Below are 23,434 nucleotides of genomic sequence, written 5' to 3'. Positions count from 1 at the left end.
ATCAGACAAAGGTTTTGGCCATAATTGACCATGATATAACGAGACAGCATGTGTAGTAGTAATGTCTCGAAACCTCGATTTCACCCCTTAAATGCTTGAACAACCCTTACCTAACACTAGGCGTAAATTCTTTGACGTAAAGAGATTGTTTTACGAAAAATGGTACTCCATCTTGCGTCATTTCTTGTTGGCTCTATATTAAAGAAGACTGCCTCTAGGTAAGTAAATACCTAACTACCTACCTATACACCATAGGCATTATGTATTCATTACTTCAATCATAGCTAGTCCTATGAGTACTTTACAAATTGCCCTCGAACTTATTTCAAATTAACAATGCCAACGCCCGAACAGATGTAGAACCTAAGAACTTCCCTTCAAAACCTGTCAACTATATCTTGGTCCGCTTCTTAACTTTGCGATACAGATCCTGCTCATCCGTCCAGGCATCTTCGAAAGCAGTTGGTAGTTGCTTAAAATGCTCATCTCTGTGGCCTAGGTACCGTACCATTTGGAACGCGCCTGTACCAACTGACATAGTCTGTCCCATGATGATCTTCTCACTCACGCCCTCGATACGATCTGCCTTCATTCCAGCCGCGGCATCGAACAGGTGGTCTGCCGTCTTCTCAAATGATGCTAGTTGCAATACGCTGTCTCGCATCTTGGATAGACCGAACCGAGTAATACCAAGAACCTCACCCTTATACGTCATGACGTCGGCTAACAGCTCCATATGTCGCGGATCGATGTCCATATCGCCCATGACACTCGAGATTTCTGCGGCGATGGTACTTCGTGCTGCTTCGATGCCAAGGACGTCCCGACATTCAAGAATGCTGTTCGTACGGACCTTGGTACCGATAACACCTTCAGTATTTATGCACTGTCGGAGACCATAACCCTCGACTAGTACGGTATAGTAGTTGATTTTATTGTCTTTCTTGTCTTCTTCAGTCTGGATGATTGCACGGGTAGCATCTGGATATCCAGAGATTGGAACTGACGGCAATACACGCTTGAGGTGGCTCACTCGAACGAGCAAGTCAGCTGCCGCCTCTGCGATCGCCGCTTTGCTTTTGGGTGCTCGTTTGGCCAAGGAATCAGCGTCTGGGGGTCTCACGGTTATCTCAATAGTTGCATCTTGTTCGAATACTTCAATATCCGAATCTGGGATCTTCAGCTTCTTTTGTTTGTAAATGGCGCATTTAATGTCCTCAAGGCCGATACCAAGATGCATTCCTTCTAGGGCCTCAGTGTTGATATGAAGGGTAATAAATGCCCTGTGTGGCCCCCATTCGTCATCAACGTATCGAATAATATCCTCGATATATGTCTTCTCAATTCTTGCTCTCACAAGATGTGCCACCTCAATCTGTCTATTGTTTTGCAGGGGACAGGTGATAACTGGCGTGCTGATCAACTTTGAGGCGTTGATGATTTCCTTGATACGTGGTACACCTTGTGTAATACTCATTCCGGCAACACCAGCAAAATGGAAAGTCTTCAGGGTCATCTGCGTTCCTGGCTCACCGATTGACTGAGCACCCACTGCTCCTACTGCATGGCCCGGTTCGACACGCGCTTTAGAATATTTCTCTAGGCATAGCGCAATGAACTTTCTAACCGTGCGTTCGGAGACCTTTGCGACCCTCTCCGACGCTAGTTTTGGAACTGCGAAGACTGCGCCCCTTTCCTTCTTGTGTATTGTCGCTAATGATCCATTAGGTTTGGTAAGCATAGGTTCGAGACCTCCAGCTGCTCGGAATTTAGATAACTTCTTCGCTAAACCCTCCATATGCCCATAGACGGTGTCGAGGAACTTTCGAGCACTCTCATGCTCGTCAATAGCATAGTCGCTGTCGTCTCTGTATTCTAGTGGTTCTCCGTGTAACAATCCTCGTCTCTGATAGCGGTCGCGTTCCTTTTTGAGGATGGAGTCGCAAAGCTCCAGGATCTCAAAAGGTAACAACGCTTTATCGGAATTTTTCCAAGTGAGATTTTCGGCATGGGACCAAGTTCGAGCGAAGTTGACTGGCACAGCTTTACCTTCCATGTCGACGGGATCGAGCTTGTCTGCGCCGAACTGGAATTGTACTACACCTCCGCCCGAGGTTCTGACGGTATCATCATATTGAGTTGAAAGATCTTCCAGCGACTTCATTAAACGACGAGACATATATCCGGTTTCTGCAGTTTTGACGGCCGTGTCGACCAGACCTTCTCTTCCAGAAATAGCGTGGAATAAGAATTCGGTTGGCACTAGACCAGTGTAAAAGCTGTTTCGAACGAACCCCTTTGCCGGGGCTTGGCGGGTGTTCTTATGGAAGTGTGGAAGGGTTCGATCTTGGAAGCCATCAGCTACACGTTTTCCACCGATAATTTGCTGTCCGACAACGGCAACCATTTGAGCGACGTTGATAACCGAGCCCTTCGATCCAGACGAAGCCATAATCCAAGGAGCATTGTTTTTACTCAATGTCTTGATACAATAGTCTCCCGCGGCTTGACGAACTTTGCTGAGGGTGCCGGAAATCTTGTTTTCTAATGTTTCTTCCATACTACATCCTGCTGCTTTCTGTAGTTTATTCGCATTGAATTGCTCGATAAAGACATCTGACTGTTGGTACGCATCCTCTACGAGCGCTTGCTTCTGTTCGGTAAGAGATGCAGTAGGGTAAACATCGCCGATACCGATTGAGAAGCCACGATTCGTCAACACTCGCGCACAGAGCTTGGCTAATCGATTCATCGTCGTTACGGCTGCGTCCGGACCAAAATCTCTTAGAATGACATAAAAAATAGACTCCTTCTTGCCTGCCCCCACAGTGGACTTGTCCATCCTGCCGCACATGACTTCCGAATTTCTCACAACTAGCCAGCCATCGTTCGGGCACATATCCGGGGCCGGAGGCTTTTGGCCTGGCTGAAGTGGCTCTGGCTCGGAGAATTCTTTGCACTTGGCATCAAGGTTGACTTTAACTGGTGAGGCCTTGTTCGGACGCATAAGCATACTGAAGACTTGCTTTCCAGTCCAAAGTCGCTTAGGAGCAAAAATAGCTGGAGGGGGAAGGTCGAGATGAGTGACACCGTCCATCATTTGCATCACTACATAGGTAAACGTCCTGCGATCGTAGAAATTATCTTTGCTACTAAGCAGATATGCAGCTGTAATGAAATCCTGTGTTGCTGCAATAATAGGCTCTCCATTCTTCGGCGTCGCTAGATTGTGCTTTACACCCATGAGTTCCATGGCTTCAGCACGAGCCTCTTCCGTCTGGGGAACATGGAGATTCATCTCGTCTCCATCAAAATCGGCATTGTATGGTCCGCATACACATTCATTGAGGCGAAAGGTTCTCCATGGTCGAACTTTGGCAAAATGGCTCATAATACTAAGTTTGTGAAGTGATGGCTGTCGATTGAACAGGACAATATCATTGTCCTCGAGATGTCGTTCAACTATGTCTCCTTCGCGCAAATCTCTGGCGGCTGATTCCTTGTCTGCAAATCTTAAGGACACTTTGAATGCCTGGTCACCGTCTTGTTTTAGGATGGCCTGGGCTCCTGGCCACACGTAAGGGCCGTTTAGTATGCATTGCTTTAGTTTATTGATGTTTGCGCGGTTGACTCTTTCGGGATATGTGAGGTTCTTGGCGACGAGCTCGGGTACGGCAACCTGATTAATAGCTAGGTTTGGATCGGGTGAGATGACAGTTCGACCAGAGAAGTCGACACGCTTTCCGGACAGATTACCACGGAATCGACCCTGCTTTCCTTTCAAACGCTGGCATACACCCCTCGTCGTTTTCATACCACTACTCTGTAGACCGGGAACATCGCTGTTTACATATACCGCAATTTGCAGTTGCATATATTCCCACTGTTCCATGATGGTCTGGAGAGCAGTGCCCTTTTCCAGCGCAGCACGGATGAGACCACATGCCCATACTATGTCTCCAAGACGGGTTGTCAGGTCGTCTTCATTACTCGCACCCTCCTGGGCTACGGATGGTCGAATGCACACGGGAGGGGCAGGGAGATATTGCCATAAGAACATTTCAGGCCGTCCCTCTGAAGGATCAAGTCCAAGTAACTCGCAATCGGTAGGGCTGATCTGCTTAAACAAATTCAGAACCCTGAGGGGATTTAAATCCTCAAAAGCCTTCCTCAAATGCTTATCAAGGTCGTGGACATGTTTCTTAGCCTCCAGAAAGGAGTTATCAAACTCAATCTTACTTGGCGGAGGCTGCTTCTTCTGTGACGTTGACTTATTGTATGCAACGAACTTGTCATGGACAATTTTAAGAGCTCCAACTTTTCTAATTTGACCATTCACCGCGCCACAGTATGGGCAATTCTTCGTCTTTCTACATTGCGTATTGATCTTTTTGCATATAGCGCTTCGTCGCATGTTGTCGATAAAAGGTCTTCTCAACTCCTTGAGAAACATTCGTCGTTCTGGCTCCGTTAACAACACCCGTGAGCAGTCTTTGCATATATTCTGCAAGATCGTTATCGTAAACTTGATATAACCGATGTGAAAGGCCGGTAGAGGTAGTCGGATGTGGCCAAAGTGACCAGTGCAGTCTTGTAAACGAAGGCCACATGTTGAGCATATACCTGTCTTGCTCGACGTCCCCTAGGAAAGACTAACATTAGTACTAATACTAAGCAAACCATCATTAATCATAGTAACTTACCAGTCTTTTGTCAAGTATACCATTCTGTGTTGGTTCTCTGCCCCTGTCAATATCGTACATAGTTCGATCGGAAACTTCTATGACAGCTTGATTGACAATGTCTTGATTAGACTGGATGCCGAACTTGATCTGCCTGAATTTCTTGGGAAGTTTATCCACGACCTGGTGTTTGACCGGCGCAGCCGAGGCGGTGATAGTGGTGGTAGCCATTTTCCGTAGTATTTACGACGGGCGCGTCGCAAGAAAGCTCTTTCGCGAGAGGGGTCTTAAGGTCAGTCGGAATCAGGTATTTTGTTGCGCGCCGCAATCGCTGTGAGTAGGAGACGATTCATTCCATACAGTAGTTGAAGTAAATCGTTAGGATAAGGAGGATAAGAGGAGGGTACAGTAAAAAGACCACTTGCCGCCACGTTGAAGTGTAGAAACGAAGCTCGATTCGATGGAAATGGAAATTTTAGTTTCGCGAAAACTCAGGCTACCTGAGATGCGGTTAGAGTCATTCTAGTTCGTGCCCCACCATCCTATCGGAACTGATAACTTGATAAGGGTGGGGTAAGCTTCGCAATTATGGCTTAGTGGGAAAGCCTCACAGCCTCATAGCGGGGTTACAGGTACTTTTATGCAGCGCGTGCAGTACCTCCATACAGGCTGTTAAACTTTATGTGGTCGTCATAGGCAGGGGTTGTTATGCTGCACTAAGGTGTCAATTTAAGGCTGACAAGGACAACAAGGTCCAATTACCATGTGATACATTTGTTCCCACGTGTAAATATTTCCTACATTCCTACATTCCTACCTACCAGATAATACCAACATCTTATTCTCTACTCCCCAAACGGTCTATTAACGGTCTAATAGTAAGCTTTATTCTATGTATATTATATTACTTTTCTCACCGAATTGCCCATCTCGGACCCAATAATTCCCAACCTTACCGACCCTATCTAAAGAGTTATAAGCGGGCCAGACGACCGATCTTAATAATAGATTTAACATATCTGACACTTGGCTTTTTGAGTTCGAGTTTCTTATTTATTACTTTATTTAACCGCTAGTCAAGTTGGCGGGTTCGCTGATTTGTCTCCCGCGAAGTTTCAGAAGTGTCCGTCTACCCTTACGACCTGTCAACAGTCGACTCTCCAGCGTGTCTAAGAGGCGGATCTTCGGATGGCCCCCCGGCCGCTCCGGTAAGATGCCCCCAGAAAGTAGCGATGTCAATGCGCCCAACGACAAGAAGGAGGTCAAGAAGGTAGAGAAGTCGTATCTAGCTAGTGCCGTAGATTCTATCAACCCATGGACTACGAATCGAAGCACTACGCCGACTCCGAAAGATGCCGCACCGAAGACGAGTCAGCCGGTACCTACTAGGAAAGCCGAGGACCATAGCACAAACACTCTTTACGGTCAGAGTTTCAGAAGATATCCATTGGACTGTCCACCGTTGAATGTTATGTGGTTTCATGCCGTGGATGTGAGTAGCATATCTTAACAGTTCTCTACCTTACTCGCAGTCTTCTGACATCTTGTGTTTTATTCTCAGGTCCCCAAACGAAAACCCAACTTTCTAAAGACGAAGAAGAAAGAAGACGACGCAGCCAAGCAAACGCCACCGAAGAAATTCGTCGCATTCTCCAAGAACGATTCCAGATCGATCGAAAATGCCTACCAGAAACTCTTGGAAGAGCTCGAGGACGAACGAGGCAAGGGTTCGAAAAACAAGCAAATTCGCTCAAGCTCTCAACGTAGGAGAGCTGTGTCGTCAGAGGATGAACATAATACCAGTATTGATGGGGAGAATAGTCCGCAACAAGGCGGTCTACGAGTCCCGGTTAATGAAGACTTCTTATTCGATGTTGACATAGAACAACGTGAGTTGGCGCCGGTATATTGGTTAGGTCCAATTTATGATGTCCGCCGTGGCACTTGGTTCTATCAAGAAGGGTCCACGTTGCGACCCTGCGAGGAGAACCTAGCAGCTCAGCTCGAGGAAGGCTACTTGAAAATCAAGCCATGGACGTATCCTGCACCAAGCATCCGCAGTAGCTCCGGAGTGCAGGATGTCACCCCTAAACCATCCTCGGAAAACCTAAAGGCAACCGCCAAGTCGCAGACTGACAGTTCACTTAAGTCTCCTCAGCTCCCAGTGCAACATCAACCGCAGACTTACCGGCTCTTCGGTACTTACATGAACAGTATAGCAACTTACCAGGACTCAAACACTGCATGGCTTTCCTCGGAGAGTGTCTTTTCCTGGGTAACATCAACGGTATATCAGAGGTTTGCTGGCGGTGGTTATATGAATGGCGTAAAACTTGTGCGTGGCTACTCAGAGCCTGGAAAGACAAAAGATGGGAAAAGACCACCTACTCCCACGACCGCCACTCTACCCCCCGAGAAAGTGGACGACAAGCAAGAGAAGTCTATCAAGCGAAGATCTGCTCCGCCTAGTACACGTTCAGAGGATACTTCAGACCTAGACAAAGAAGATGACGAAACTATAACCGAGGCTCAGCGCCGAGAGAATCGCCTAAAGCGGCAGTTTTCATCATTTATCGAAGCTTCTGATGACCCAGAAAAGCAAGATGAGCAAATCCGAAAGCGTGAGGAACAAGAAATCCAGGACGACTATAATGGACAGGACGGTGAAACGCAAGGACGTGACATCGAGCATCTTGTTCTCGTTACCCACGGGATCGGGCAGCTTCTAGGACTTCGGTAAGTATTTCTATACTACCGTAATGAATTCTAGCACAAATACTAATCCGTACTTCTAGGATGGAAAGCGTCAATTTTGTCCATGATGTTAACATGTTACGAAAAACAATCAAGGCGGTGTATGCACATTCAGCAGACTTGAAAACTCTTAATAAGGAGAATGATAACGGACCAGGTAATTGTAAAATCCAAGTTCTCCCAGTTTGCTGGAGACATTTACTGGATTTCCCCAAACGGCGAGAAAAGAAAGGCGAGACCGACTTAGGTGATATCGGAGACGAAGAGGATGAATGTAAGTATCCTACTCAAGACCTTTAACCCTCTAGCTATGAATTAACAACTCGCCAGATCCTTCTCTGGAAGATATTACTATTGAGGGGGTCGCATTTGCCCGTTCTCTTATATCAGACCTCGCTCTGGACGTTCTACTCTACCAGAGCGCCTACCGAGAACAAATTGCCGAGATAGTCCTAAAGGAGTCGAATAGGATTTATAAGCTCTTCATAGAGCGAAATCCCGACTTCAAAGGCAAAGTTCACATCGTCGGCCATTCATTAGGCTCGGCAATCATGTTTGATATCCTCTGTAGGCAGAAGGAGAGACCAAAACCACCGGAGACACCCCGTACCTCCCTTCGCTTCTGGCCCTCTCATGAACGGTTTGAACCCTCCCAAGATCATCGAGACCTTGCCTTCGACTTCGAAGTAGAAGACTTCTACTGCCTCGGCTCGCCGATTGGACTTTTCCAAATGCTCAAAGGACGTACCATTGCAGCCAGGAGCAAACCGAATGCTGTCCCATCCGAAAGTCCCCTCAACCCAGAATATGTAGAAGACCCATTTCTCACTTCTTCCATTGGGTCAGATCAACGCATTTCAGCCATTACGGGTCATCCATTCTCGGTATCATCGCCAAAAGCAGGACAATTGTTCAACATCTTCCATCCTTCTGATCCGATTTCTTACCGCCTAGAGCCGCTAATCTCACCAGCCATGTCATCCCTCAAACCCCAACTCTTACCCTATACCAAAAAGGGCATCTTCGGTGCCGTAGCCCCACAAGGATTATCAGGCCTCGGCGTCAAAGTAGGCCAGAGCGTCAGCGGGCTCTGGTCTAGTTTCAGCGCCGGCATCGCCAGCAGCATCCTTAACCGCAGCCTTGGACTAAGCAACGAAGACGTTGCAAACTTTAACGCCGCGAACAGCAATAATAATCCTTCGCAAACAATACCTCCCGGAGCCGGTACGAATATCGTTTCCGGCAGCGTGATCTCTGATACCAATGCGCAGTCCGAAAAGACTGACGCGCGGAAGAGGGCGCTGGCCCGCCAGAACTCATCCAACGGGCCAGGGGGTAATTCTAGCTACGACGCAACGCTCATCGACGATGATCTCGAGACGCTCTACGCCCGGTTCCAGAAGAAGCGCATCGAGGAGCATAAGAACAGCGCCAGTCGCGCCGAGGAGGGCCAAGAGCTTGGTGAGGCGTGGGCGGCCGAGGAGCGAAAAGCGCAGAAGCTGCGCAGGGAGGAAGCGAAAGTGCGCGCCCTGAACCGAAATTGCAGGGTTGATTACAGCATCCAGGAGTAAGTCCAAAATGCCTCTTTCCTACTCTTTTCGTCCCTATAGTAAAGGGGGAGCAGCCTCAAATTCGGAATTAGGAAGATAATCGGCAATTGCTAACAAGTTACTGAACTACCTAGGAGCGCGCTTGACTTCAACCCCATTAACACTATCGCCTCGCACATGAGCTACTGGCAGGACGAAGACGTCAGTCATTTCATCATCTCGCAGCTCTTATCCCGAAAGAAAGAAGACGAGAAGCAAAAAGGAGACCAAGCCCTTCTTCGCATTTAAATAAGACGGCCTGTTCTTCTGTTGTTACGGATTTGTTACGTTCGAATACACGTCCGGTCGACGTACGGCATTTCACATGCCGTGGCCTATTACGAATCCCAAGCGCCACTCAATTATATCACATGAAGAATGGATATATTTCGCTATTAGCTTAGCTCCTGTGGCAATGCCTAGGAAAATACTACTTGCCTTCGCGCCGCATCATAGTATATAGCACATGACAAACACATGCCCTCCCACAACGCGGACCGCAATCAAGGGACACGCAGGCACCTCGACGCCGCATATATTCATACCAAGCGCAGACCTAGGCATAGGATAAGATACTCTGAATCATAGTCTACATCGATGGAGAATGCTAGACTCAGCCCATACACCTTTCGAATTTCCCCTCTTTCCCTTTTCTAGAAGACGGAGTTGGCGCCGGATGGATTGATTGGATGGGCGTAGATATGTATGTCGATAGATACCTAGATACCATTTTAAATAGCATGATAAGAGTTAGGCTCGCGGCCTACAACTGTGACGATAACGACGTCTTCCGGGTACTTATATTGTAAGTGACTGTCTCGCGATTAGGCCTGCCTCTTATAATGCAGGAAAACGACTACGACAAATGAATCCAGGCTCTCAATACCGTTCTTGTCGAAAACTTATCACAATCAGAACGACCTACGACATTACAATTCCATTATAAGAAGGAAGTATCACTCTCAACGCCGTCTAAATAACGTGATTCCGACAACCTCATCTTACGATAACCTCAGGGGCAGGAGGCCACAACAGTGTGGCCTCGGTACCCTACAGGACACCAGCGTGCAATTAGCGAAGTAGTTTTAATGCTAACGAGTCAGAAACACAAATATTCAATCGGACGGACAAAGTCAGAGGCAATTAATGAAATTCATTCGCATTCAGTGTTCCTAGACTGGGAACAACCACTGCGCAGAAGTGTATTTGTATGGTGCTAACGCAACCAGAACGAGAAACCCTGCAATGTCCCTAGCAAAGCAAAACCATGACTCCGTGTTCCGCAACAGAACTTTTCCGGATCCAGGCCAGATTTTTCCCCTTTTTCCATTGTGCCATAATTCCGACCAATTGAGATTACTCGAGTTTACCAAATCACGACCTGCCATAGTAACCCACCCGCTTACGCGAAGGGTGCCCATAAGAGAATATACAAAGGGTGTTTGTCGAAGATTAATAGAGATTGACCCTCCCAATCATCCACTGCTCTGGCAACCTTTCCAAAGGCCACGGTCGCCATCCACCTTCATAACTTGCCGAGAAGAAATTGAATTTGTAATGAAGTCATCGCGTCGCAGAAAAAGCTCGAGGTATCTTTATGGTGAATCCGCTTAGTTAGGGCACTGAGACTGGACGTGTCCAGGCTGCTGGCACTTGTAGCAGATCTTCTCTCCGCCGGTCGAGGGTTTAGTGCAGTCACGGGAGAAGTGGCCATTCTCGCCGCAGTTGTAGCATTTGCTACCATTGACACATTCGCCTATAGCTAGATTAGAATGAAAGCATATGCCTTATAATTTCAACTTTACTCACGAGACATGTGGCCATAACCACCGCAAGAATAGCAGGTCTTACCACCTTGGCCACCGCCTCCGTTATAGCCGCTGCCAAAGCCACCACCACCACCTCCTCCGTAGCTGGCTGAGCCGTACGATTCAGTGCAGTTACGGGCAATGTGGCCAGGCTTACCACACTATAACCGGAAAAGTTAGTTTTACGATAATAGCCAAACAGGCAGTATTGTGAGAACTTGCCTTGTAGCACTCCTGGGAACCACCACCACCACCACCACCACCTTGGGGGCCGCCAGCCGGAGCGCCGCTCTGAGGGCAGTCACGGCTTATGTGACCCGTCAAACCGCAGCGGTAGCATGACTTGGTGTCCTTAGGACCATCAGGGCAATCGCGACCTAAAATCATCTTCTGTTAAACGCTGTTCAGTTGGAATTGGGAAGGCGCTAAGCTTACTAAAGTGGCCTTCGCCGCCACAGTTGTAACTGCGAAAATGTTATTATAAAACATCCATCAAACTAGAGGTGGGAATATTTCTTACCACTTGGGCGGACCACGGTTAGGGCATTCTCGGGTCTGAAAGTTTGTCAGTAAATAAATAATCGTACAGATAAACCGTCTCGCAGCTCAATAAGCTCCTTTTGTGAGACATACCTGATGTCCAGGCTGACCGCCTGCGTGAAGTGATGTTAGATGATGCCTCGCCCACGAAATTAAAACAAGATAGACGTGGATTAGAGAAAGGATGAAGTATTTTGACTAGTAACACACAACCAAAAGATTTTTTAATGTTGGTATACTCGAAATCAGGAAAATTAACGGGGGCACATTTAATACATTTTGACAATTGCTTGATAAATAAATATCATACAATAACATCAATACAGTAGTTATAAGTGAAGATATAGGGTTACCAGAATCACACGAGGAAGTAGACAATTGTTAAAAATAGGTAATGTAATGACTTACAAGTGTAGCAGGTACGAGTGGAACCTTGGAAATCCATCTTGACTTTGTGGATTCAAGATGATGCGAATGATCGAAGTCTGTCAAAACGTAGATAGTGTTAGCGAGTGAAACCCCATTAGAAAACGGAGTATTATGCCATGTAACCATTGACTGGCACAGACAAACGGTCTTCACTCCACATAGATTGAGTGCCAATACCACCAGTTCGAACACCACCCCCTCAAGCTGCCAAGTTACAGTTTCATTGGAAGCTTTGAAGCATTTGTAGGTGCCGCCAGAGACCCAAGAGATTGGTAGCAAGTAACAGATATAGAAAGACGACGTAGCGCAAAGTAGGATGGACGTATATAGGGCTGATAGGGACACCGATTCGTCATGAATGCAAGGTGATGAGTGTGGGGATTAGGCGATAATATCTGAGAGGCGCGTACTGATATGTACGCCCGTGCAGCGGGGTTATGTTCAGTGCACCAGAAGGGACCACGAAGGAGGGGTTCATAGTCGCCAACACCAACACCAACACCAACGAATGAACTTGACATTAATGTAGGTAAGTAGGAAGTTGAAGCTTACCGTAACTTTGATATGAAGCAACAGCGTTGAACTACCGTTGACTTGAATTCGAGTTCGTAATCTAGCAGCGACCACGAAATAGATGTTGGTGTCGTACTAGGTCCTCGACAAGATTGTTGTTAGTGGGAGGACCGATATGAAGACGGTGAACGATGTGTGTGTGTGTATGGGGAATAAATTTTTTTTATCGTGTGGTAGGAAGGACAACGAGAGAGGGAAAAAAAGTATGTTGACGGAAGGATGATCGGTTAGTTAGCCTGTGGAAGGAGTTGGATGGTGGGGTGATGAACGTCTAAGGTCGAAGCCAACGGCCTGAAAACAGAGATTTTCAAGGCAGCGGCAATACAGAAGGGGGCGAGATGCTAAGCGGCAGGTACACGAATAAGTACCCTAAGTACTTAAGATGCCACACATATTTGTACATGCAGAGAGGTATAGGTACTTACAAGGTAACTTCAATGATGGTATGTATACCAAAGGGAGGAGTGCGTTGAAATTTAGAGTTGAAGTTTGGACGAGGGAAAGAATCTTATTATCGATTTCGCAGAAGGAGAACGATACAACGTCCTAATCGCTGTTGAAATTCTTGTGGACGTAATAGCGCAATAGCGGTTGATTGCTAACCATAAAAATTTTTGTGGGCTTCGCCAAATTTCTATTTAGAAATTAGGACGTCGGCTGGCTATTCTGCCCATTTTAGCGCCTAAACGGCACGTGCGATGTTTTACCGCCATTTTTGTACAGTACAAGTACTATATCGCTAGTGTATCTAGACATTCATATATGATAAAGATAATGGCAAACAAGGTCATATATCTTGTCGATCTAGGTCCTTTCGACTGACCACATGTAGCCTAATCGCTAAACTGACCACCTACCTCTGAACTCCTAGACTCCTAGATATATGAAAAATAAGCAATATAACATGTTTAATAATAAGGCTTCTTTTTCTATTAATACGGTGTCTCATAGTCCTATTTAATCTAACTGGAGGCAGCCCTGCGGGCTGCACAATATGCCCGAGTTTACATAATTGCGCACCGGCCATATACTGCCCATTGAGTTACTTTCCTATTTAGGCCATGGAAAAAATTCGACACAATAACCCCTCGTAAACTCGGGCATATTACTTTTATCACAAACACTCGAGGTTCAAATTTCCCGGCTCATAGAATGCCCGTGTCTCGAATTTGATATTTGGTACCAATGAGCACAGCTGATAAGGTGCTGGGAAAACTATTCCAGGGGTAATTTGTATTTGATATATGCCAACGATCTTGTCGAAGTTGGGTCTGTAGTTTTTCACATGGCAAATTTATATGTTCCTACTTCTTACTCGCACTATGATATGAATATATAAATCTACTGGGCACCGTGTAGCAATGAATAAGTAAGCTTCGATTATTTCTCATACTGTAGTCATATTACGAATTCTCATTTAGACTCCTCTCGGATTAGCCCATCGCTCAAGATAAATATCCCTTCGTTGTAAACTTCTATTATTAAACCGAATATTATACTTGGGTAGCCTCTAAGTTAAATATTTGTTTCTCATCTGTATAAACGGCTGGAGATTTTGGCAAGACCTCTGAGCACCACCTTTAGAGAAGAGGCATACATTTTGACGAGGCTCACGGAATATGTGTAAATATGCCCACTTTTACCTTCGTACTTGAACAAACTCACGCTTATCTAGAGCTATCATCTCAGCCAACTATATACACTGTACTCGTAAATCGTGAATATTAAATTCTATTATTGTTTGACTGGTGCTTTTTTATTACCACAGCAATTACCTAGATATATTATATCAGAGTTGAAGATTCTGCCGTCCCGGAACACGACTCTCCGAGAACCAACATAGGAAATAATTGGTCTGAACTAACGGATATCAAATCAGGTAGTCAACGTAAGTGGCTCTAGTCTGGTGACGAGCTATTCATGTTATATGGGCTGCGTTTTAATACGGTGAATAGAATTCGTGCGCTATGCGGGATGGAGGATCATATGCAGCCCTACCTATTCCATCCACAGTCGGAAAACCACCCCCGTTTGCAAGTTGCATATAACATGGATTTTGCACATCTATTGGTTATTAGTAGATACTTCAATACCTGGGCCACCATCACAAGTAACCTCTTAGTACAGTACATATACATAGGCATGTAAACACGTGAAAGAAACTATGAAATCATTCCTTCGATACTCTGGTTCTGATGTCGCATCTAAGTACGTGATTGGAGACCTAATTGGGTTGCAGAAATCAATACATATTCCTAATGAAGAAATTCACATCAATCCCTTCGGGGTTAGGTTCCAATTGTTCTTTTGCAGAGGCAAGTAGGGCCTAGCAGGATTAGGCAGCTTAGTAACGCACAGACCACATTTTCCTAATGGGGCGGAAAGTGCCTCTGGGCGCGTATCACTGTTCCAACACGCGTCATTACCTTAAGTAGTACCTTCGTCCTTACCAAAACGTCCATTGCTTAAAACACCTAAACCCTAAAGTCAATTAATCAAACATCCACGACGAAGCATTGATGAGCTATGTTTACTTATAGCTAAAATAGACAGCGCGGGTCAATTTATTCCCAGATGGAGAACTGGTTCAAGGATGTGGGTAGACCTGCCCTGTTCGATGCTTTAACTGGAGTCTGTAATAGAATTGATAATGAGCTTGACGAAGGTGTGTATAAAAATGAATACACACCTCTATTTTTACGAAAAATACTAAGTTGGGAAATAGGGCTTAAATCGTATAGAGACGAAAACGCTCAGCTTTCTGCTGAGCTCGAAAACTTAAGGGCCAGGGTCTCTGATGCAGATCAATTTAAGGAAGAGAACCTCGCTCTAAAGAGAGAACTTCAAACCCTTAAAAACAGCAGTCATGCCAGCATCTTGTCTATAGACCAATCTAAAACCCGCGATGACGCTAGGAATGGCCGATCCCCTCTTACGCCTAAGTCTGTGAACCAAGTTTCGAATCTTAAGCCAGCTACTAAATTAGGCAATCTTAACATTGATGGACTGGGCGGCACTGCGCTCAAGGAGGAGTATCTTAAACTGAACGGGAACTACACGAAACTGCACGAGAAATATTTGGAGCTTGAGGATGCTCATGTGAAGTTGAATCAGCGACTTCGAGATAAGACGAAAGCCTACAATCAGTGGATGGATCATGCAAATCAGTTGGATGAACTGTGCAAGAAGCGTAGTCGGATAATAAAAAAGTTGGAAGCCAAGCTGGACGCGGCGGCAGCAGCAGCATCTGGTCCGCTGGATGGAAGCTTTTCGTCAGACACACCTGTTCCACCTACGAATAAAGATCAAGTGGCTGCTCGCGAATCTATTGATTCCGACGTTCCTGGCCAGCCTAGGTCTACGAGGCCCGATCCCTTGTTGAAGGAAACCCCGCTGATATGGCCGCCCACCAATGTTGACGAAAATGGAAGCGATTCTCCTAGGAGAGTATCCCCACTAGAACCGATGCGAATAAGGACGGCGTCACAGATTAGTCCGGAGAAAAATATCACAACTGGCTCGGAAAGTTGCGTCAGTACCGTGGATGGCGAATCATATACATTGCCACCTTTCCCGCAGCACCGAGATACTAATCCGAGGGAGGTGCTCATTAAGACCGAGCCCTCTTCTGACCCCCCAGTTATAATATCGGAGCGCTGTGTACGCAAGAGGAAACACGATGATGGTCAGACCGAAAATGTCTCCAAGGTCAAGACAGAAGATAGTTCCGATCCGCTGATTATGGATGAACGCCAGCACTTTATGCCACACGAGAGCATTGATTTTGATGCTGAGGGGGGTAGAGTGGTCACACCAAGGAAGCGTAATAGGACAAGTCTTGAACTCGAAGACGTGTCCGATTCGGGCTCTGTCGGAGTTCCTGGGTCGCACGCTAGCAATAACCGGCTAAGCAGGTTAGAAGACCCTCCGGTACGCAATACGACAAGCAAGAGGGCTCTTCAGTTTCTATCGAATGAGAACCTTGATTACGCACATGTTGGTAATGATGTATTGGCGTCACGATCCGGACTTTTTGGCCCTATTGCAGCGGGTCAACAGAAACTAGGAGGGAACTACTTGACAAAGCAAAAGGGTCCGTCTTCTATAAGAACCAGTCCAGCCAATCTCGTAGATGATGACGCCCAAAACAAAACCCCGGGGACTATTAAGAAGAGACCAAAAATGGGTCTTCAAGCTCTTCTCAATACTCCTTCGCCAGGCCATGAGGCTACTAACCCATCACCTATTGTGCAGTCAGACTGTGCGCGTATATCGAGGCAATTCGAGTTTCAAGCTCCGCAGATACGTGAGCTGCCTTTTAGCAAGAACGATCTGAGGAAGACATCTAAGCTGCCTCAATCTTACGATACTCCAGAAGCATCACGTGGCAAACGAACTCTCGAAAATACGAACGCGAAGCGACCATCTGACAACAGAGAAAAAGGCAGTACGACCGGCAGTACCCGGCCTTTGCGAGAGCGGCCCAAGTCTGAACTTAGTATCGCTGACTTCAAAATTAACCCGAATTCTAATGAAGGCTATGACTATGCCTTCACTGACGTTGTTCGAAATAAGAATGAACGAGCTAACCTAGAAGGATGTGTCCAGGAGGGATGCTGCGGCCAGACGTTTCGGCTACAAGCACGGGCCAAGCGTGATCAGACAGGGCCGGTAGACTTTCAGATTTTGTTAGAAAAACATATGGGTGATGAAGCTTGGAAATTGTCGACCATGACTAAAGCCGAGAAGGAAGACGTATGGCTTGAGGCTAAGACGCGAGAGCTTGCTAATGAGCATGGCAAACATCGCCATAGATTCCATCGTGCCGCATCCCCAGTAGGTTTCTGGCGGGCGGATTTCCCGAGCACCCAGGAGGAACAACGTGATAGAGAAGAAGCGGCGAAGGCGACACGTCGAATAATTGATGAAAGATATCGCGAGGCTATGCGACCTGGCGGAAAATGGGTTTTTAGAGACGAATAATATCTGATTTGCTGTTAGAGTTCAGAGATTATTTAGGGGCAACCCTATAGCGCATTTGATTTTGTTGCTGGCATGGAGCACACATTTACGAGCATAGAAATTAGCATAGCATAGCATAGCATAGCATAGCATTGTGGCTTTATCAAAAAAAGAGGTTTACGACAAGCAAGCATAGGAACCCATTTTAGCAGAATAAGTATTTCTGCTAACGCCGTCTGCGCTTTTTTTGTGTTAGCGCTCATACGTGGTGTGTTACAGCAAGCTTTAGACTGACTGAAGTTGAGAGGTATCATCACAGCGGGTGCGGCACAAAGGCCGGTACGTACCTTACCAACACACATCGAGCAGTTATAATATGGAAGTGTGGCTAGTGCCCGTGGCTGGGAAAGTTCGCTCCGTCAGCCGGGCTTGCGCAGGATTATTATTAGCTTGAGGTAATCTCAAAAGGGTCCGAAAACTTGAGAAAAAGTCAGAACACAAATTATTAGCTCGGTTGACCACAACAACCCCGGTCAACCTTGACAACTTCTTCAACGCGCGAAGGGCAATTCGGGCAGTACCATACGTAATTTATTTCCTGGGCTCTATACCTGCCTTTGAACGTCGTCTTTCCTCATCACGTAGTGTACCTTCTCATACCCATTATCCACTTTCTCGTTTAAGGCTCCTATGAGGCAGCGCCACTCGTTTCTATCGTCCTTCTCGGCTGCGGAAGTGGATCGGAGTTGATAACACAACTTGACGCAACTTGACGCTTAAACTATTCAGCTCGCAGCCTTCGAGCAAACAACAACCACAAGGTTGCCCGTTCGTCGTCTCCGCGCAAACAGAATCGCAATTCGAATATTGGCGACAGTCTACGTCGCAGAAGCAGTGAGAAGCAGTGGATAGCCACTGCTTCGTCACCCCCAAGCCGGCAAGATGAACGGTAGTCATCTGCCGGCTGGGCAGCCTATGCCAGGAGGTATCCCCGGAGGAGCAGTTGTGGCGCGAGGGCAAGTTGATATGGGACCTGGTCCAGGACCTGGTGGTCGACGGCGGCCGCCGCAACATCAGTATTCAGCTCATCATCAATATCACCACCAGCAACATGTCAATCCCATATACCACCACAACGGGTATATGGCTCCCTATCCTCAGACATACTATCCTCAGGTTTCGCATCACTATCAGAATGGCGCCATTGCCAACGCATCGTACATGCAATACAACCAGTTTCCTCAACGATCTCCTCCCATAATTCACCAGCAATATCCTCCTATCGTGTCCTCGAGCATGCAGCCTATTCCTCAGCCTCCTTACTCTCGACCACCTCCACCACAGCAACCCTCGCCGGCTCTTTCAACCCCTCCTCCTTATGCCGTAGCGGCGCCGCCTCCACCCGTCTCCGTACCCGAGACGCCCTCGTCAACACACTCGTCCCAAGTTCTTCCGGTCCCATTGACTCCCCCTACGCCGCAAAACCAGGAAGCTGCCCCGGCCACCCCGGATATCGAGTTGCGGTCGACCCAGTCACCGTTCAGAGCTCCAGTAAGTTATAGAACCCCTTACAGTAAACCGACCCACTCAAGCTAACCCTCTCTTGTAGCTGCCCTGGTTGTCGCGACCTGATATACCCTTTCCTACCAAGTCAGCTCGATCTAGGAGAAAAAGACGGATACAGAACCCTGATGCGGAGAATGTCGAATTACCTTCGATCCAAGCAAAGGGAGTTGAGTCAGGAGCTGTGTCACATGAGGAAGCTTTGGGAGGTGATGCCTCACTACTTTCAACCCCTACACTCAAATCTTCTACTGCTACTGTTCCGGCTAGCACGGACTCCGAGCTACCAGCACAGCCTGAAGCTGGGTCAACAAAAGATGAGCCCTTGGAAACTCCACAGTCTACCTCGTCTGCCACTCCTCAGCTAGTCCAAGTAGCTCAGCCTGCTGCTGCTACATCTGCCAAGCACGCCAAGACAGCCTCTCTCGCGGCTATACCAGCCGTTCCCATCGTCCCCGTAAAACCTAAAGCAGGTCCCAAAGAGACAAATTCATCTAGTGTTGAGACTAAACTAGTAGAGGAGAAACAGCCCACACAGCAAGTAGCAGCAGAGGGAAAGCCGGCTCAAGCTACAGAGACTTCTCCAGAAGCATCTCAAGCAGAAGCAAAAGTAGAGCCCGCCCCTGTTGCCGCAAAAGCTGGCCCGAAGCTCTGGACGGGATTATTTTCACGTGCAGCATCCGCCGCTTCTCCTTCAACTGGCGCTACTGGTGCTGCATCAGCTGGTACTGGCGTTACAATAAGTAGTATCCCTGACAATACTGCTTCAGGTAGTGGGGGTGTAGGTGTAGGTAGTTTTACAAAGTCAAACACTAGTTCTTTGGCTGAAGCTTTGCGATCATACCGCGTGGGTGGCAGTCAAAAGATTTCGTTTCTGGAGCCTAGGGGTTTAATCAATCCCGGGAACATGTGTTATATGAATTCAGTAAGTCATGGTAGCTTGGTTGGCAACGGAATTTAAACTAACAGCATCTAGGTTTTACAAGTTCTCATTTTCTGCATTCCATTTTATGACTTCTTGGACCAGATCAGCAAGAAAGCGGCATATAGTTTTAAAAGCGAGACTCCCCTAATTGATGCCATGTAAGTACCTAATCTACATTATTTAAATAATTTACCCTCGATCCGTCTAACAATTCTAGGATTATGTTCATGCGCGAATACAAAGTTATTGATTCTGCGGTGTCTGTCGAGCAGCTTCGGCGGAGGCTAAAGAACGAGGAACTCGAACAGTATGGCGAACCTTTTACCCCTGAATTTGTTTATGAGGCTATAAGGAAGCTTCCTAGATTTGCTAGCATGAGGGTAAGTTACTTTACCCATCTATTTTGAGGCGATCTAACAAGATTATGCAGCGTGGACATCAGGAAGATGCAGAAGAGTTCCTTGGTTTCCTTTTGGAAGCACTGCACGACGAGTGCACGCAAGTAATGCGCAACCAACCAGACTTATCTGCTACGACTACCGCTGCAAACTCATCAGCTGCCACTCCTTCGGCAACGTCTCCTACAAGTACACCAGATACTAGTGATTGGTTAGAGGTAGGGCCGCGTCAACGCTCTGCTGTTACACGTTCTTCCGGCCACCCAATTACCTCGTCTCCCATCACTAAGTTGTTTGGTGGACAGCTAAGATCAGAATTAAGGGTACAAGGCCTAAAGGACTCCGTAACTCTAGAGCCCTTCCAACCTCTCCAACTAGATATTGGTTCCCCTCAGGTCAATAACATTGTTGATGCATTGAAAGCACTCACCAGACCCGAAATTCTACATGGTGATTTTGGGTCACCAAGGGGAAAGGATGCGACGGCCACCAAACAGGTTCTCATCGAATCCCTACCGCCAGTCCTCATCCTTCACTTAAAGCGTTTCCAGTTCGATACCGAAGGGACTGGAACCGTCAAGATCTGGAAGAAGGTTGGATACCCACTGGAGCTCGAACTTCCCAAAGAACTCTTTCCACGACAGAAGAGAAATGCTCTTACCGTTGAAGGTACAGGCTTCCCTAAATATAAACTGATCGCTGCTGTTTACCACCATGGTAAGAATGCAAGCGGTGGGCACTACACTGTTGATCTCAGACGCCAAGATGGTGTAGAATGGATCCGTATGGATGACACGGTTATCCGACGAGTAAGAAGCGAAGATGTGGCTGAAGGAGGCTCTGAGGACGAAAGTTTTAAAACTACGGCGCGGGTTGACAAGAAGGACACCGTCGTGAGCGGTTCCGGTAACAGATTCGAAGGAATTGGTGACGATGAAGCTGGTGATGATGAAGGATGGAATAAAGTCAGCGCTCCAGTAAATGGAGCAAAGAAATGGAGCTCCGTTGTTAACGGGGCACCGAACACTGTACCGGCAAAAGGAAAGCAGACCAAGGACAACATCAAGGACAACAAGGTTGCCTACCTGTTGTTCTACCAGAAAGTCTAAGAAGCTGTGTAGCTTTGGTTCGACAGACAACATGAAGGCAGTCAGCCGCCGCTGCTACAAAGATTTTATATTCGGATGGGGGGTCGGTATGCCTACCGGTGGCAAATACCGTCTTATACCACGGTTGCTAAGGTGTATCACAATTGTCCGAGTATGGCAGGGGTATTCAGGGACTGGGGAAAAGGGGGGCGTAGTGGTTTTCGATTCGCAAGTCCTCGGTATCTTACCGTGGATACGACTGAATGGGCCGCCGATCCGGCAAAAGTATTTGCATATGGGGGGACAACATTTGGGGAGCTTAGGTATGGTATCTCTTGCGGTCATCATCATACCCCTGAATCTTCATCCCGTCTACCATTAGTTCCTTACCTTACCTAACGACCGATAATGGAGATTTGCCATACCCCTCTGTAGAATAAAGAAAAGTGATTCACGAACTTAATAGACACGATTTCATCAAAATACTTTATCATATATGATCATACCTCTTTAGTTCTTTTCTTAATGATAAGCTAATAATACTACATACAAATGGGTATCAATTTCGAAGCTTTGTTGAGAATAATTCATCAAATCCGATAGTGGTATAAGCTCATCAACGCCGCCTTACTCCCCTACGTTCGACCGGTGATGCCACCACCCGATTAAATCACGAATTAAAATTTCACCCCAGACTCAGGTTCTTGCTCCTTAGGTACTTAAGCGCGAGCCGTCATCAGAAAGCTCAAGTCGATATTCCGACGGCTAGCCCAACTCGTCAGATGCGTGATAGCCCGGGGGTTCCCCCCATACAGCCGCTCGTAAAACCAGGTGTTGCGATTGTCGACCCGCTTCACCTTCGCCGGGAGGTACACGTGCACGTGCGTCGGCATGAAATGGCACGCGTCGTCAGCCGAGCCCGAATTCTCTTGAAACTCGAAGCACGCGTGCGACAAGTCGCTGGCCGGGTCGAACGGGAGGCCCCGCAGATCAGTGCGCACGCCGTAGCGGTTTAGACCTTGGCCGTGGACGACGGCGTCCCAAACCCGCTTCGCGGCGTCGACGTAGGCGCGGTCGCTCGGGGTCGGGCCCGTGGCGATTCGGCGGCCGGTGGTGCGGCGTTCGGGGGCGCGGCGCTCCGGCATCCGGATTACGACTTTGGGCATGAAGACGGTGGCGCCGGCGCGCCAGAGCTCGCCTCGGCCGTGGTGCCATGTCCCGTCGGGGTTGAGGTCGACGGCGGAGAGGCGGATGGTGACGCGCGGGACGATGTCGCCGGGGAGGTGGAATTCTTGGCTGACGATGTCTTGGATGCTGCGCTTGACGCTGGCGAGTTGGTCTTGGAGGTCGTTGGTTAGGACTTCTTCTGTCCAGGTCGGGTTGGCGCGTCTGGGCTCGAGGCGCGTGTGGGCGCGCTCGACGAAGTTGTCTACGAGTGCGGGACCGACGTTTATGTTGGGGGGCGGTGGTGCTGGACGGTGCGGGCTGGGGGGTGGTGGGATGGGGGATGGGGTGGTGTATAAGGGGATGGACATTGGCATGGGGTAGGGAGATGTAGGGTATGGAACCGTGGGATAGGGTGCCGTTGGGTACGGAGGCATGGGGTATAGAGGTTGAGGCGGCGGTACTGGTAGCGGCGTCTGGGGGTAGTTGTTAGACCGACCCTGACGGCCGCTCTGGTAGTAGTTGTTAGACGCCATAGAGCTTTATTTATTGTATGCTCGTGCTTATTAGTCTACCTCCTTTGTTCTTTGTATGCCTCTATCGTACGCCCTAGTTAGGTTAGGTACTTCGATTAATTAGTCGGGGGGTTAGCTAGGTACCTTGGCTGCTCCGCGGTGCAGAACTCGGAATTGTTCAGGAGGACCGGAGAGGATTAAATAGTTTACGTTTCTTTTCCCGGAATAATAGACTTGTATGCTTCATGGTTGAATCATGGTGTTGTGGTGAATCAGGGCTCCAAGATTCAGAGCACAAGTTCATTGTTCGGTAGCCACTCGCCATTGTTGGTGTATTTCATTGTCACTAGTTGAGCTGTCTTTGTGTGATTCAAGACGATTAGTGTGGAAAGTTTGGACTAAGAACGTAGGAGGGAATGAATCACTTGTGTGAGATGGGTATTA

At 47.5% G+C, this 23,434-nt stretch overlaps 6 protein-coding genes across 6 annotated transcripts; 3 read left to right on the top strand and 3 right to left on the bottom strand.

Annotated features, from left to right (window-relative positions):
- Positions 1-5,225, bottom strand: F4817DRAFT_328230 (beta and beta-prime subunits of DNA dependent RNA-polymerase). The gene is made up of 2 exons (XM_049302135.1): positions 4,704-5,225; positions 1-4,642 (listed from the first exon to the last, which is right to left on the bottom strand). Exons 1-2 carry the CDS (start codon positions 4,911-4,913, stop codon positions 392-394), a joined length of 4,461 nt encoding a protein of 1,486 aa, XP_049161841.1. The 5' UTR covers positions 4,914-5,225; the 3' UTR covers positions 1-391.
- Positions 5,226-5,407: 182 nt separating this feature from the next.
- On the top strand, positions 5,408-9,796 carry F4817DRAFT_328227 (DDHD domain-containing protein). Its single transcript, XM_049302134.1, has 6 exons — positions 5,408-5,720; positions 5,796-6,174; positions 6,244-7,418; positions 7,478-7,710; positions 7,767-9,003; positions 9,121-9,796. The coding sequence occupies exons 2-6, from the start codon at positions 5,896-5,898 to the stop codon at positions 9,272-9,274; spliced, it is 3,078 nt and encodes a 1,025-aa protein (XP_049161840.1). The 5' UTR covers positions 5,408-5,720; positions 5,796-5,895; the 3' UTR covers positions 9,275-9,796.
- A 362-nt stretch (positions 9,797-10,158) lies between these two features.
- On the bottom strand, positions 10,159-11,096 carry F4817DRAFT_328220 (uncharacterized protein; the record flags this gene model as incomplete). Its single annotated transcript, XM_049302133.1, has 3 exons — positions 10,159-10,781; positions 10,835-10,994; positions 11,056-11,096. Coding segments are annotated over 3 exons (432 nt in total), but the record flags the coding sequence as incomplete, so codon positions are not given.
- A 3,716-nt stretch (positions 11,097-14,812) lies between these two features.
- Positions 14,813-17,490, top strand: F4817DRAFT_328208 (SAE2-domain-containing protein). Its single transcript, XM_049302132.1, has 2 exons — positions 14,813-15,040; positions 15,101-17,490. The coding sequence occupies exons 1-2, from the start codon at positions 14,950-14,952 to the stop codon at positions 17,356-17,358; spliced, it is 2,349 nt and encodes a 782-aa protein (XP_049161838.1). The 5' UTR covers positions 14,813-14,949; the 3' UTR covers positions 17,359-17,490.
- Positions 17,491-18,279: 789 nt separating this feature from the next.
- F4817DRAFT_368969 (cysteine proteinase) lies at positions 18,280-21,698 on the top strand (the record flags this gene model as incomplete). The annotated part of the gene is made up of 5 exons (XM_049307298.1): positions 18,280-18,888; positions 18,947-19,825; positions 19,877-19,983; positions 20,043-20,205; positions 20,256-21,698. The coding sequence occupies 5 exons, from the start codon at positions 18,280-18,282 to the stop codon at positions 21,330-21,332; spliced, it is 2,835 nt and encodes a 944-aa protein (XP_049161837.1). The 3' UTR covers positions 21,333-21,698.
- On the bottom strand, positions 21,699-23,374 carry F4817DRAFT_368959 (uncharacterized protein). Its single transcript, XM_049307297.1, has one exon. The coding sequence runs from the start codon at positions 23,009-23,011 to the stop codon at positions 22,031-22,033; it is 981 nt and encodes a 326-aa protein (XP_049161836.1). The 5' UTR covers positions 23,012-23,374; the 3' UTR covers positions 21,699-22,030.
- Between the last annotated feature and the right edge of the window lie 60 nt (positions 23,375-23,434).

Source organism: Daldinia loculata (genome assembly GCF_022478755.1).
Source record: "Daldinia loculata strain CBS 113971 unplaced genomic scaffold F4817scaffold_8, whole genome shotgun sequence".
NCBI classification, from domain to species: Eukaryota; Fungi; Ascomycota; class Sordariomycetes; order Xylariales; family Hypoxylaceae; genus Daldinia; species Daldinia loculata.
The sequence above is the reverse complement of the archived record's forward strand: the minus strand, read 5'-3'. Positions and strand labels throughout refer to the sequence as shown.

Coding starts and splice junctions, on each gene's coding strand:
- F4817DRAFT_328227 (XM_049302134.1), top strand. CDS start 5,896: ATGCCCCCAGAAAGTAGCGATGTCAATGCGCCCAACGACAAGAAGGAG. Junction 6,175..6,243: donor TGTGGTTTCATGCCGTGGAT/GTGAGTAGCATA, acceptor TTTTATTCTCAG/GTCCCCAAACGAAAACCCAA. Junction 9,004..9,120: donor GTTGATTACAGCATCCAGGA/GTAAGTCCAAAA, acceptor TGAACTACCTAG/GAGCGCGCTTGACTTCAACC.
- F4817DRAFT_328230 (XM_049302135.1), bottom strand. CDS start 4,913: ATGGCTACCACCACTATCACCGCCTCGGCTGCGCCGGTCAAACACCAG. Junction 4,643..4,703: donor GTATACTTGACAAAAGACTG/GTAAGTTACTAT, acceptor AGTCTTTCCTAG/GGGACGTCGAGCAAGACAGG.
- F4817DRAFT_328208 (XM_049302132.1), top strand. CDS start 14,950: ATGGAGAACTGGTTCAAGGATGTGGGTAGACCTGCCCTGTTCGATGCT. Junction 15,041..15,100: donor TGATAATGAGCTTGACGAAG/GTGTGTATAAAA, acceptor GTTGGGAAATAG/GGCTTAAATCGTATAGAGAC.
- F4817DRAFT_368959 (XM_049307297.1), bottom strand. CDS start 23,011: ATGGCGTCTAACAACTACTACCAGAGCGGCCGTCAGGGTCGGTCTAAC.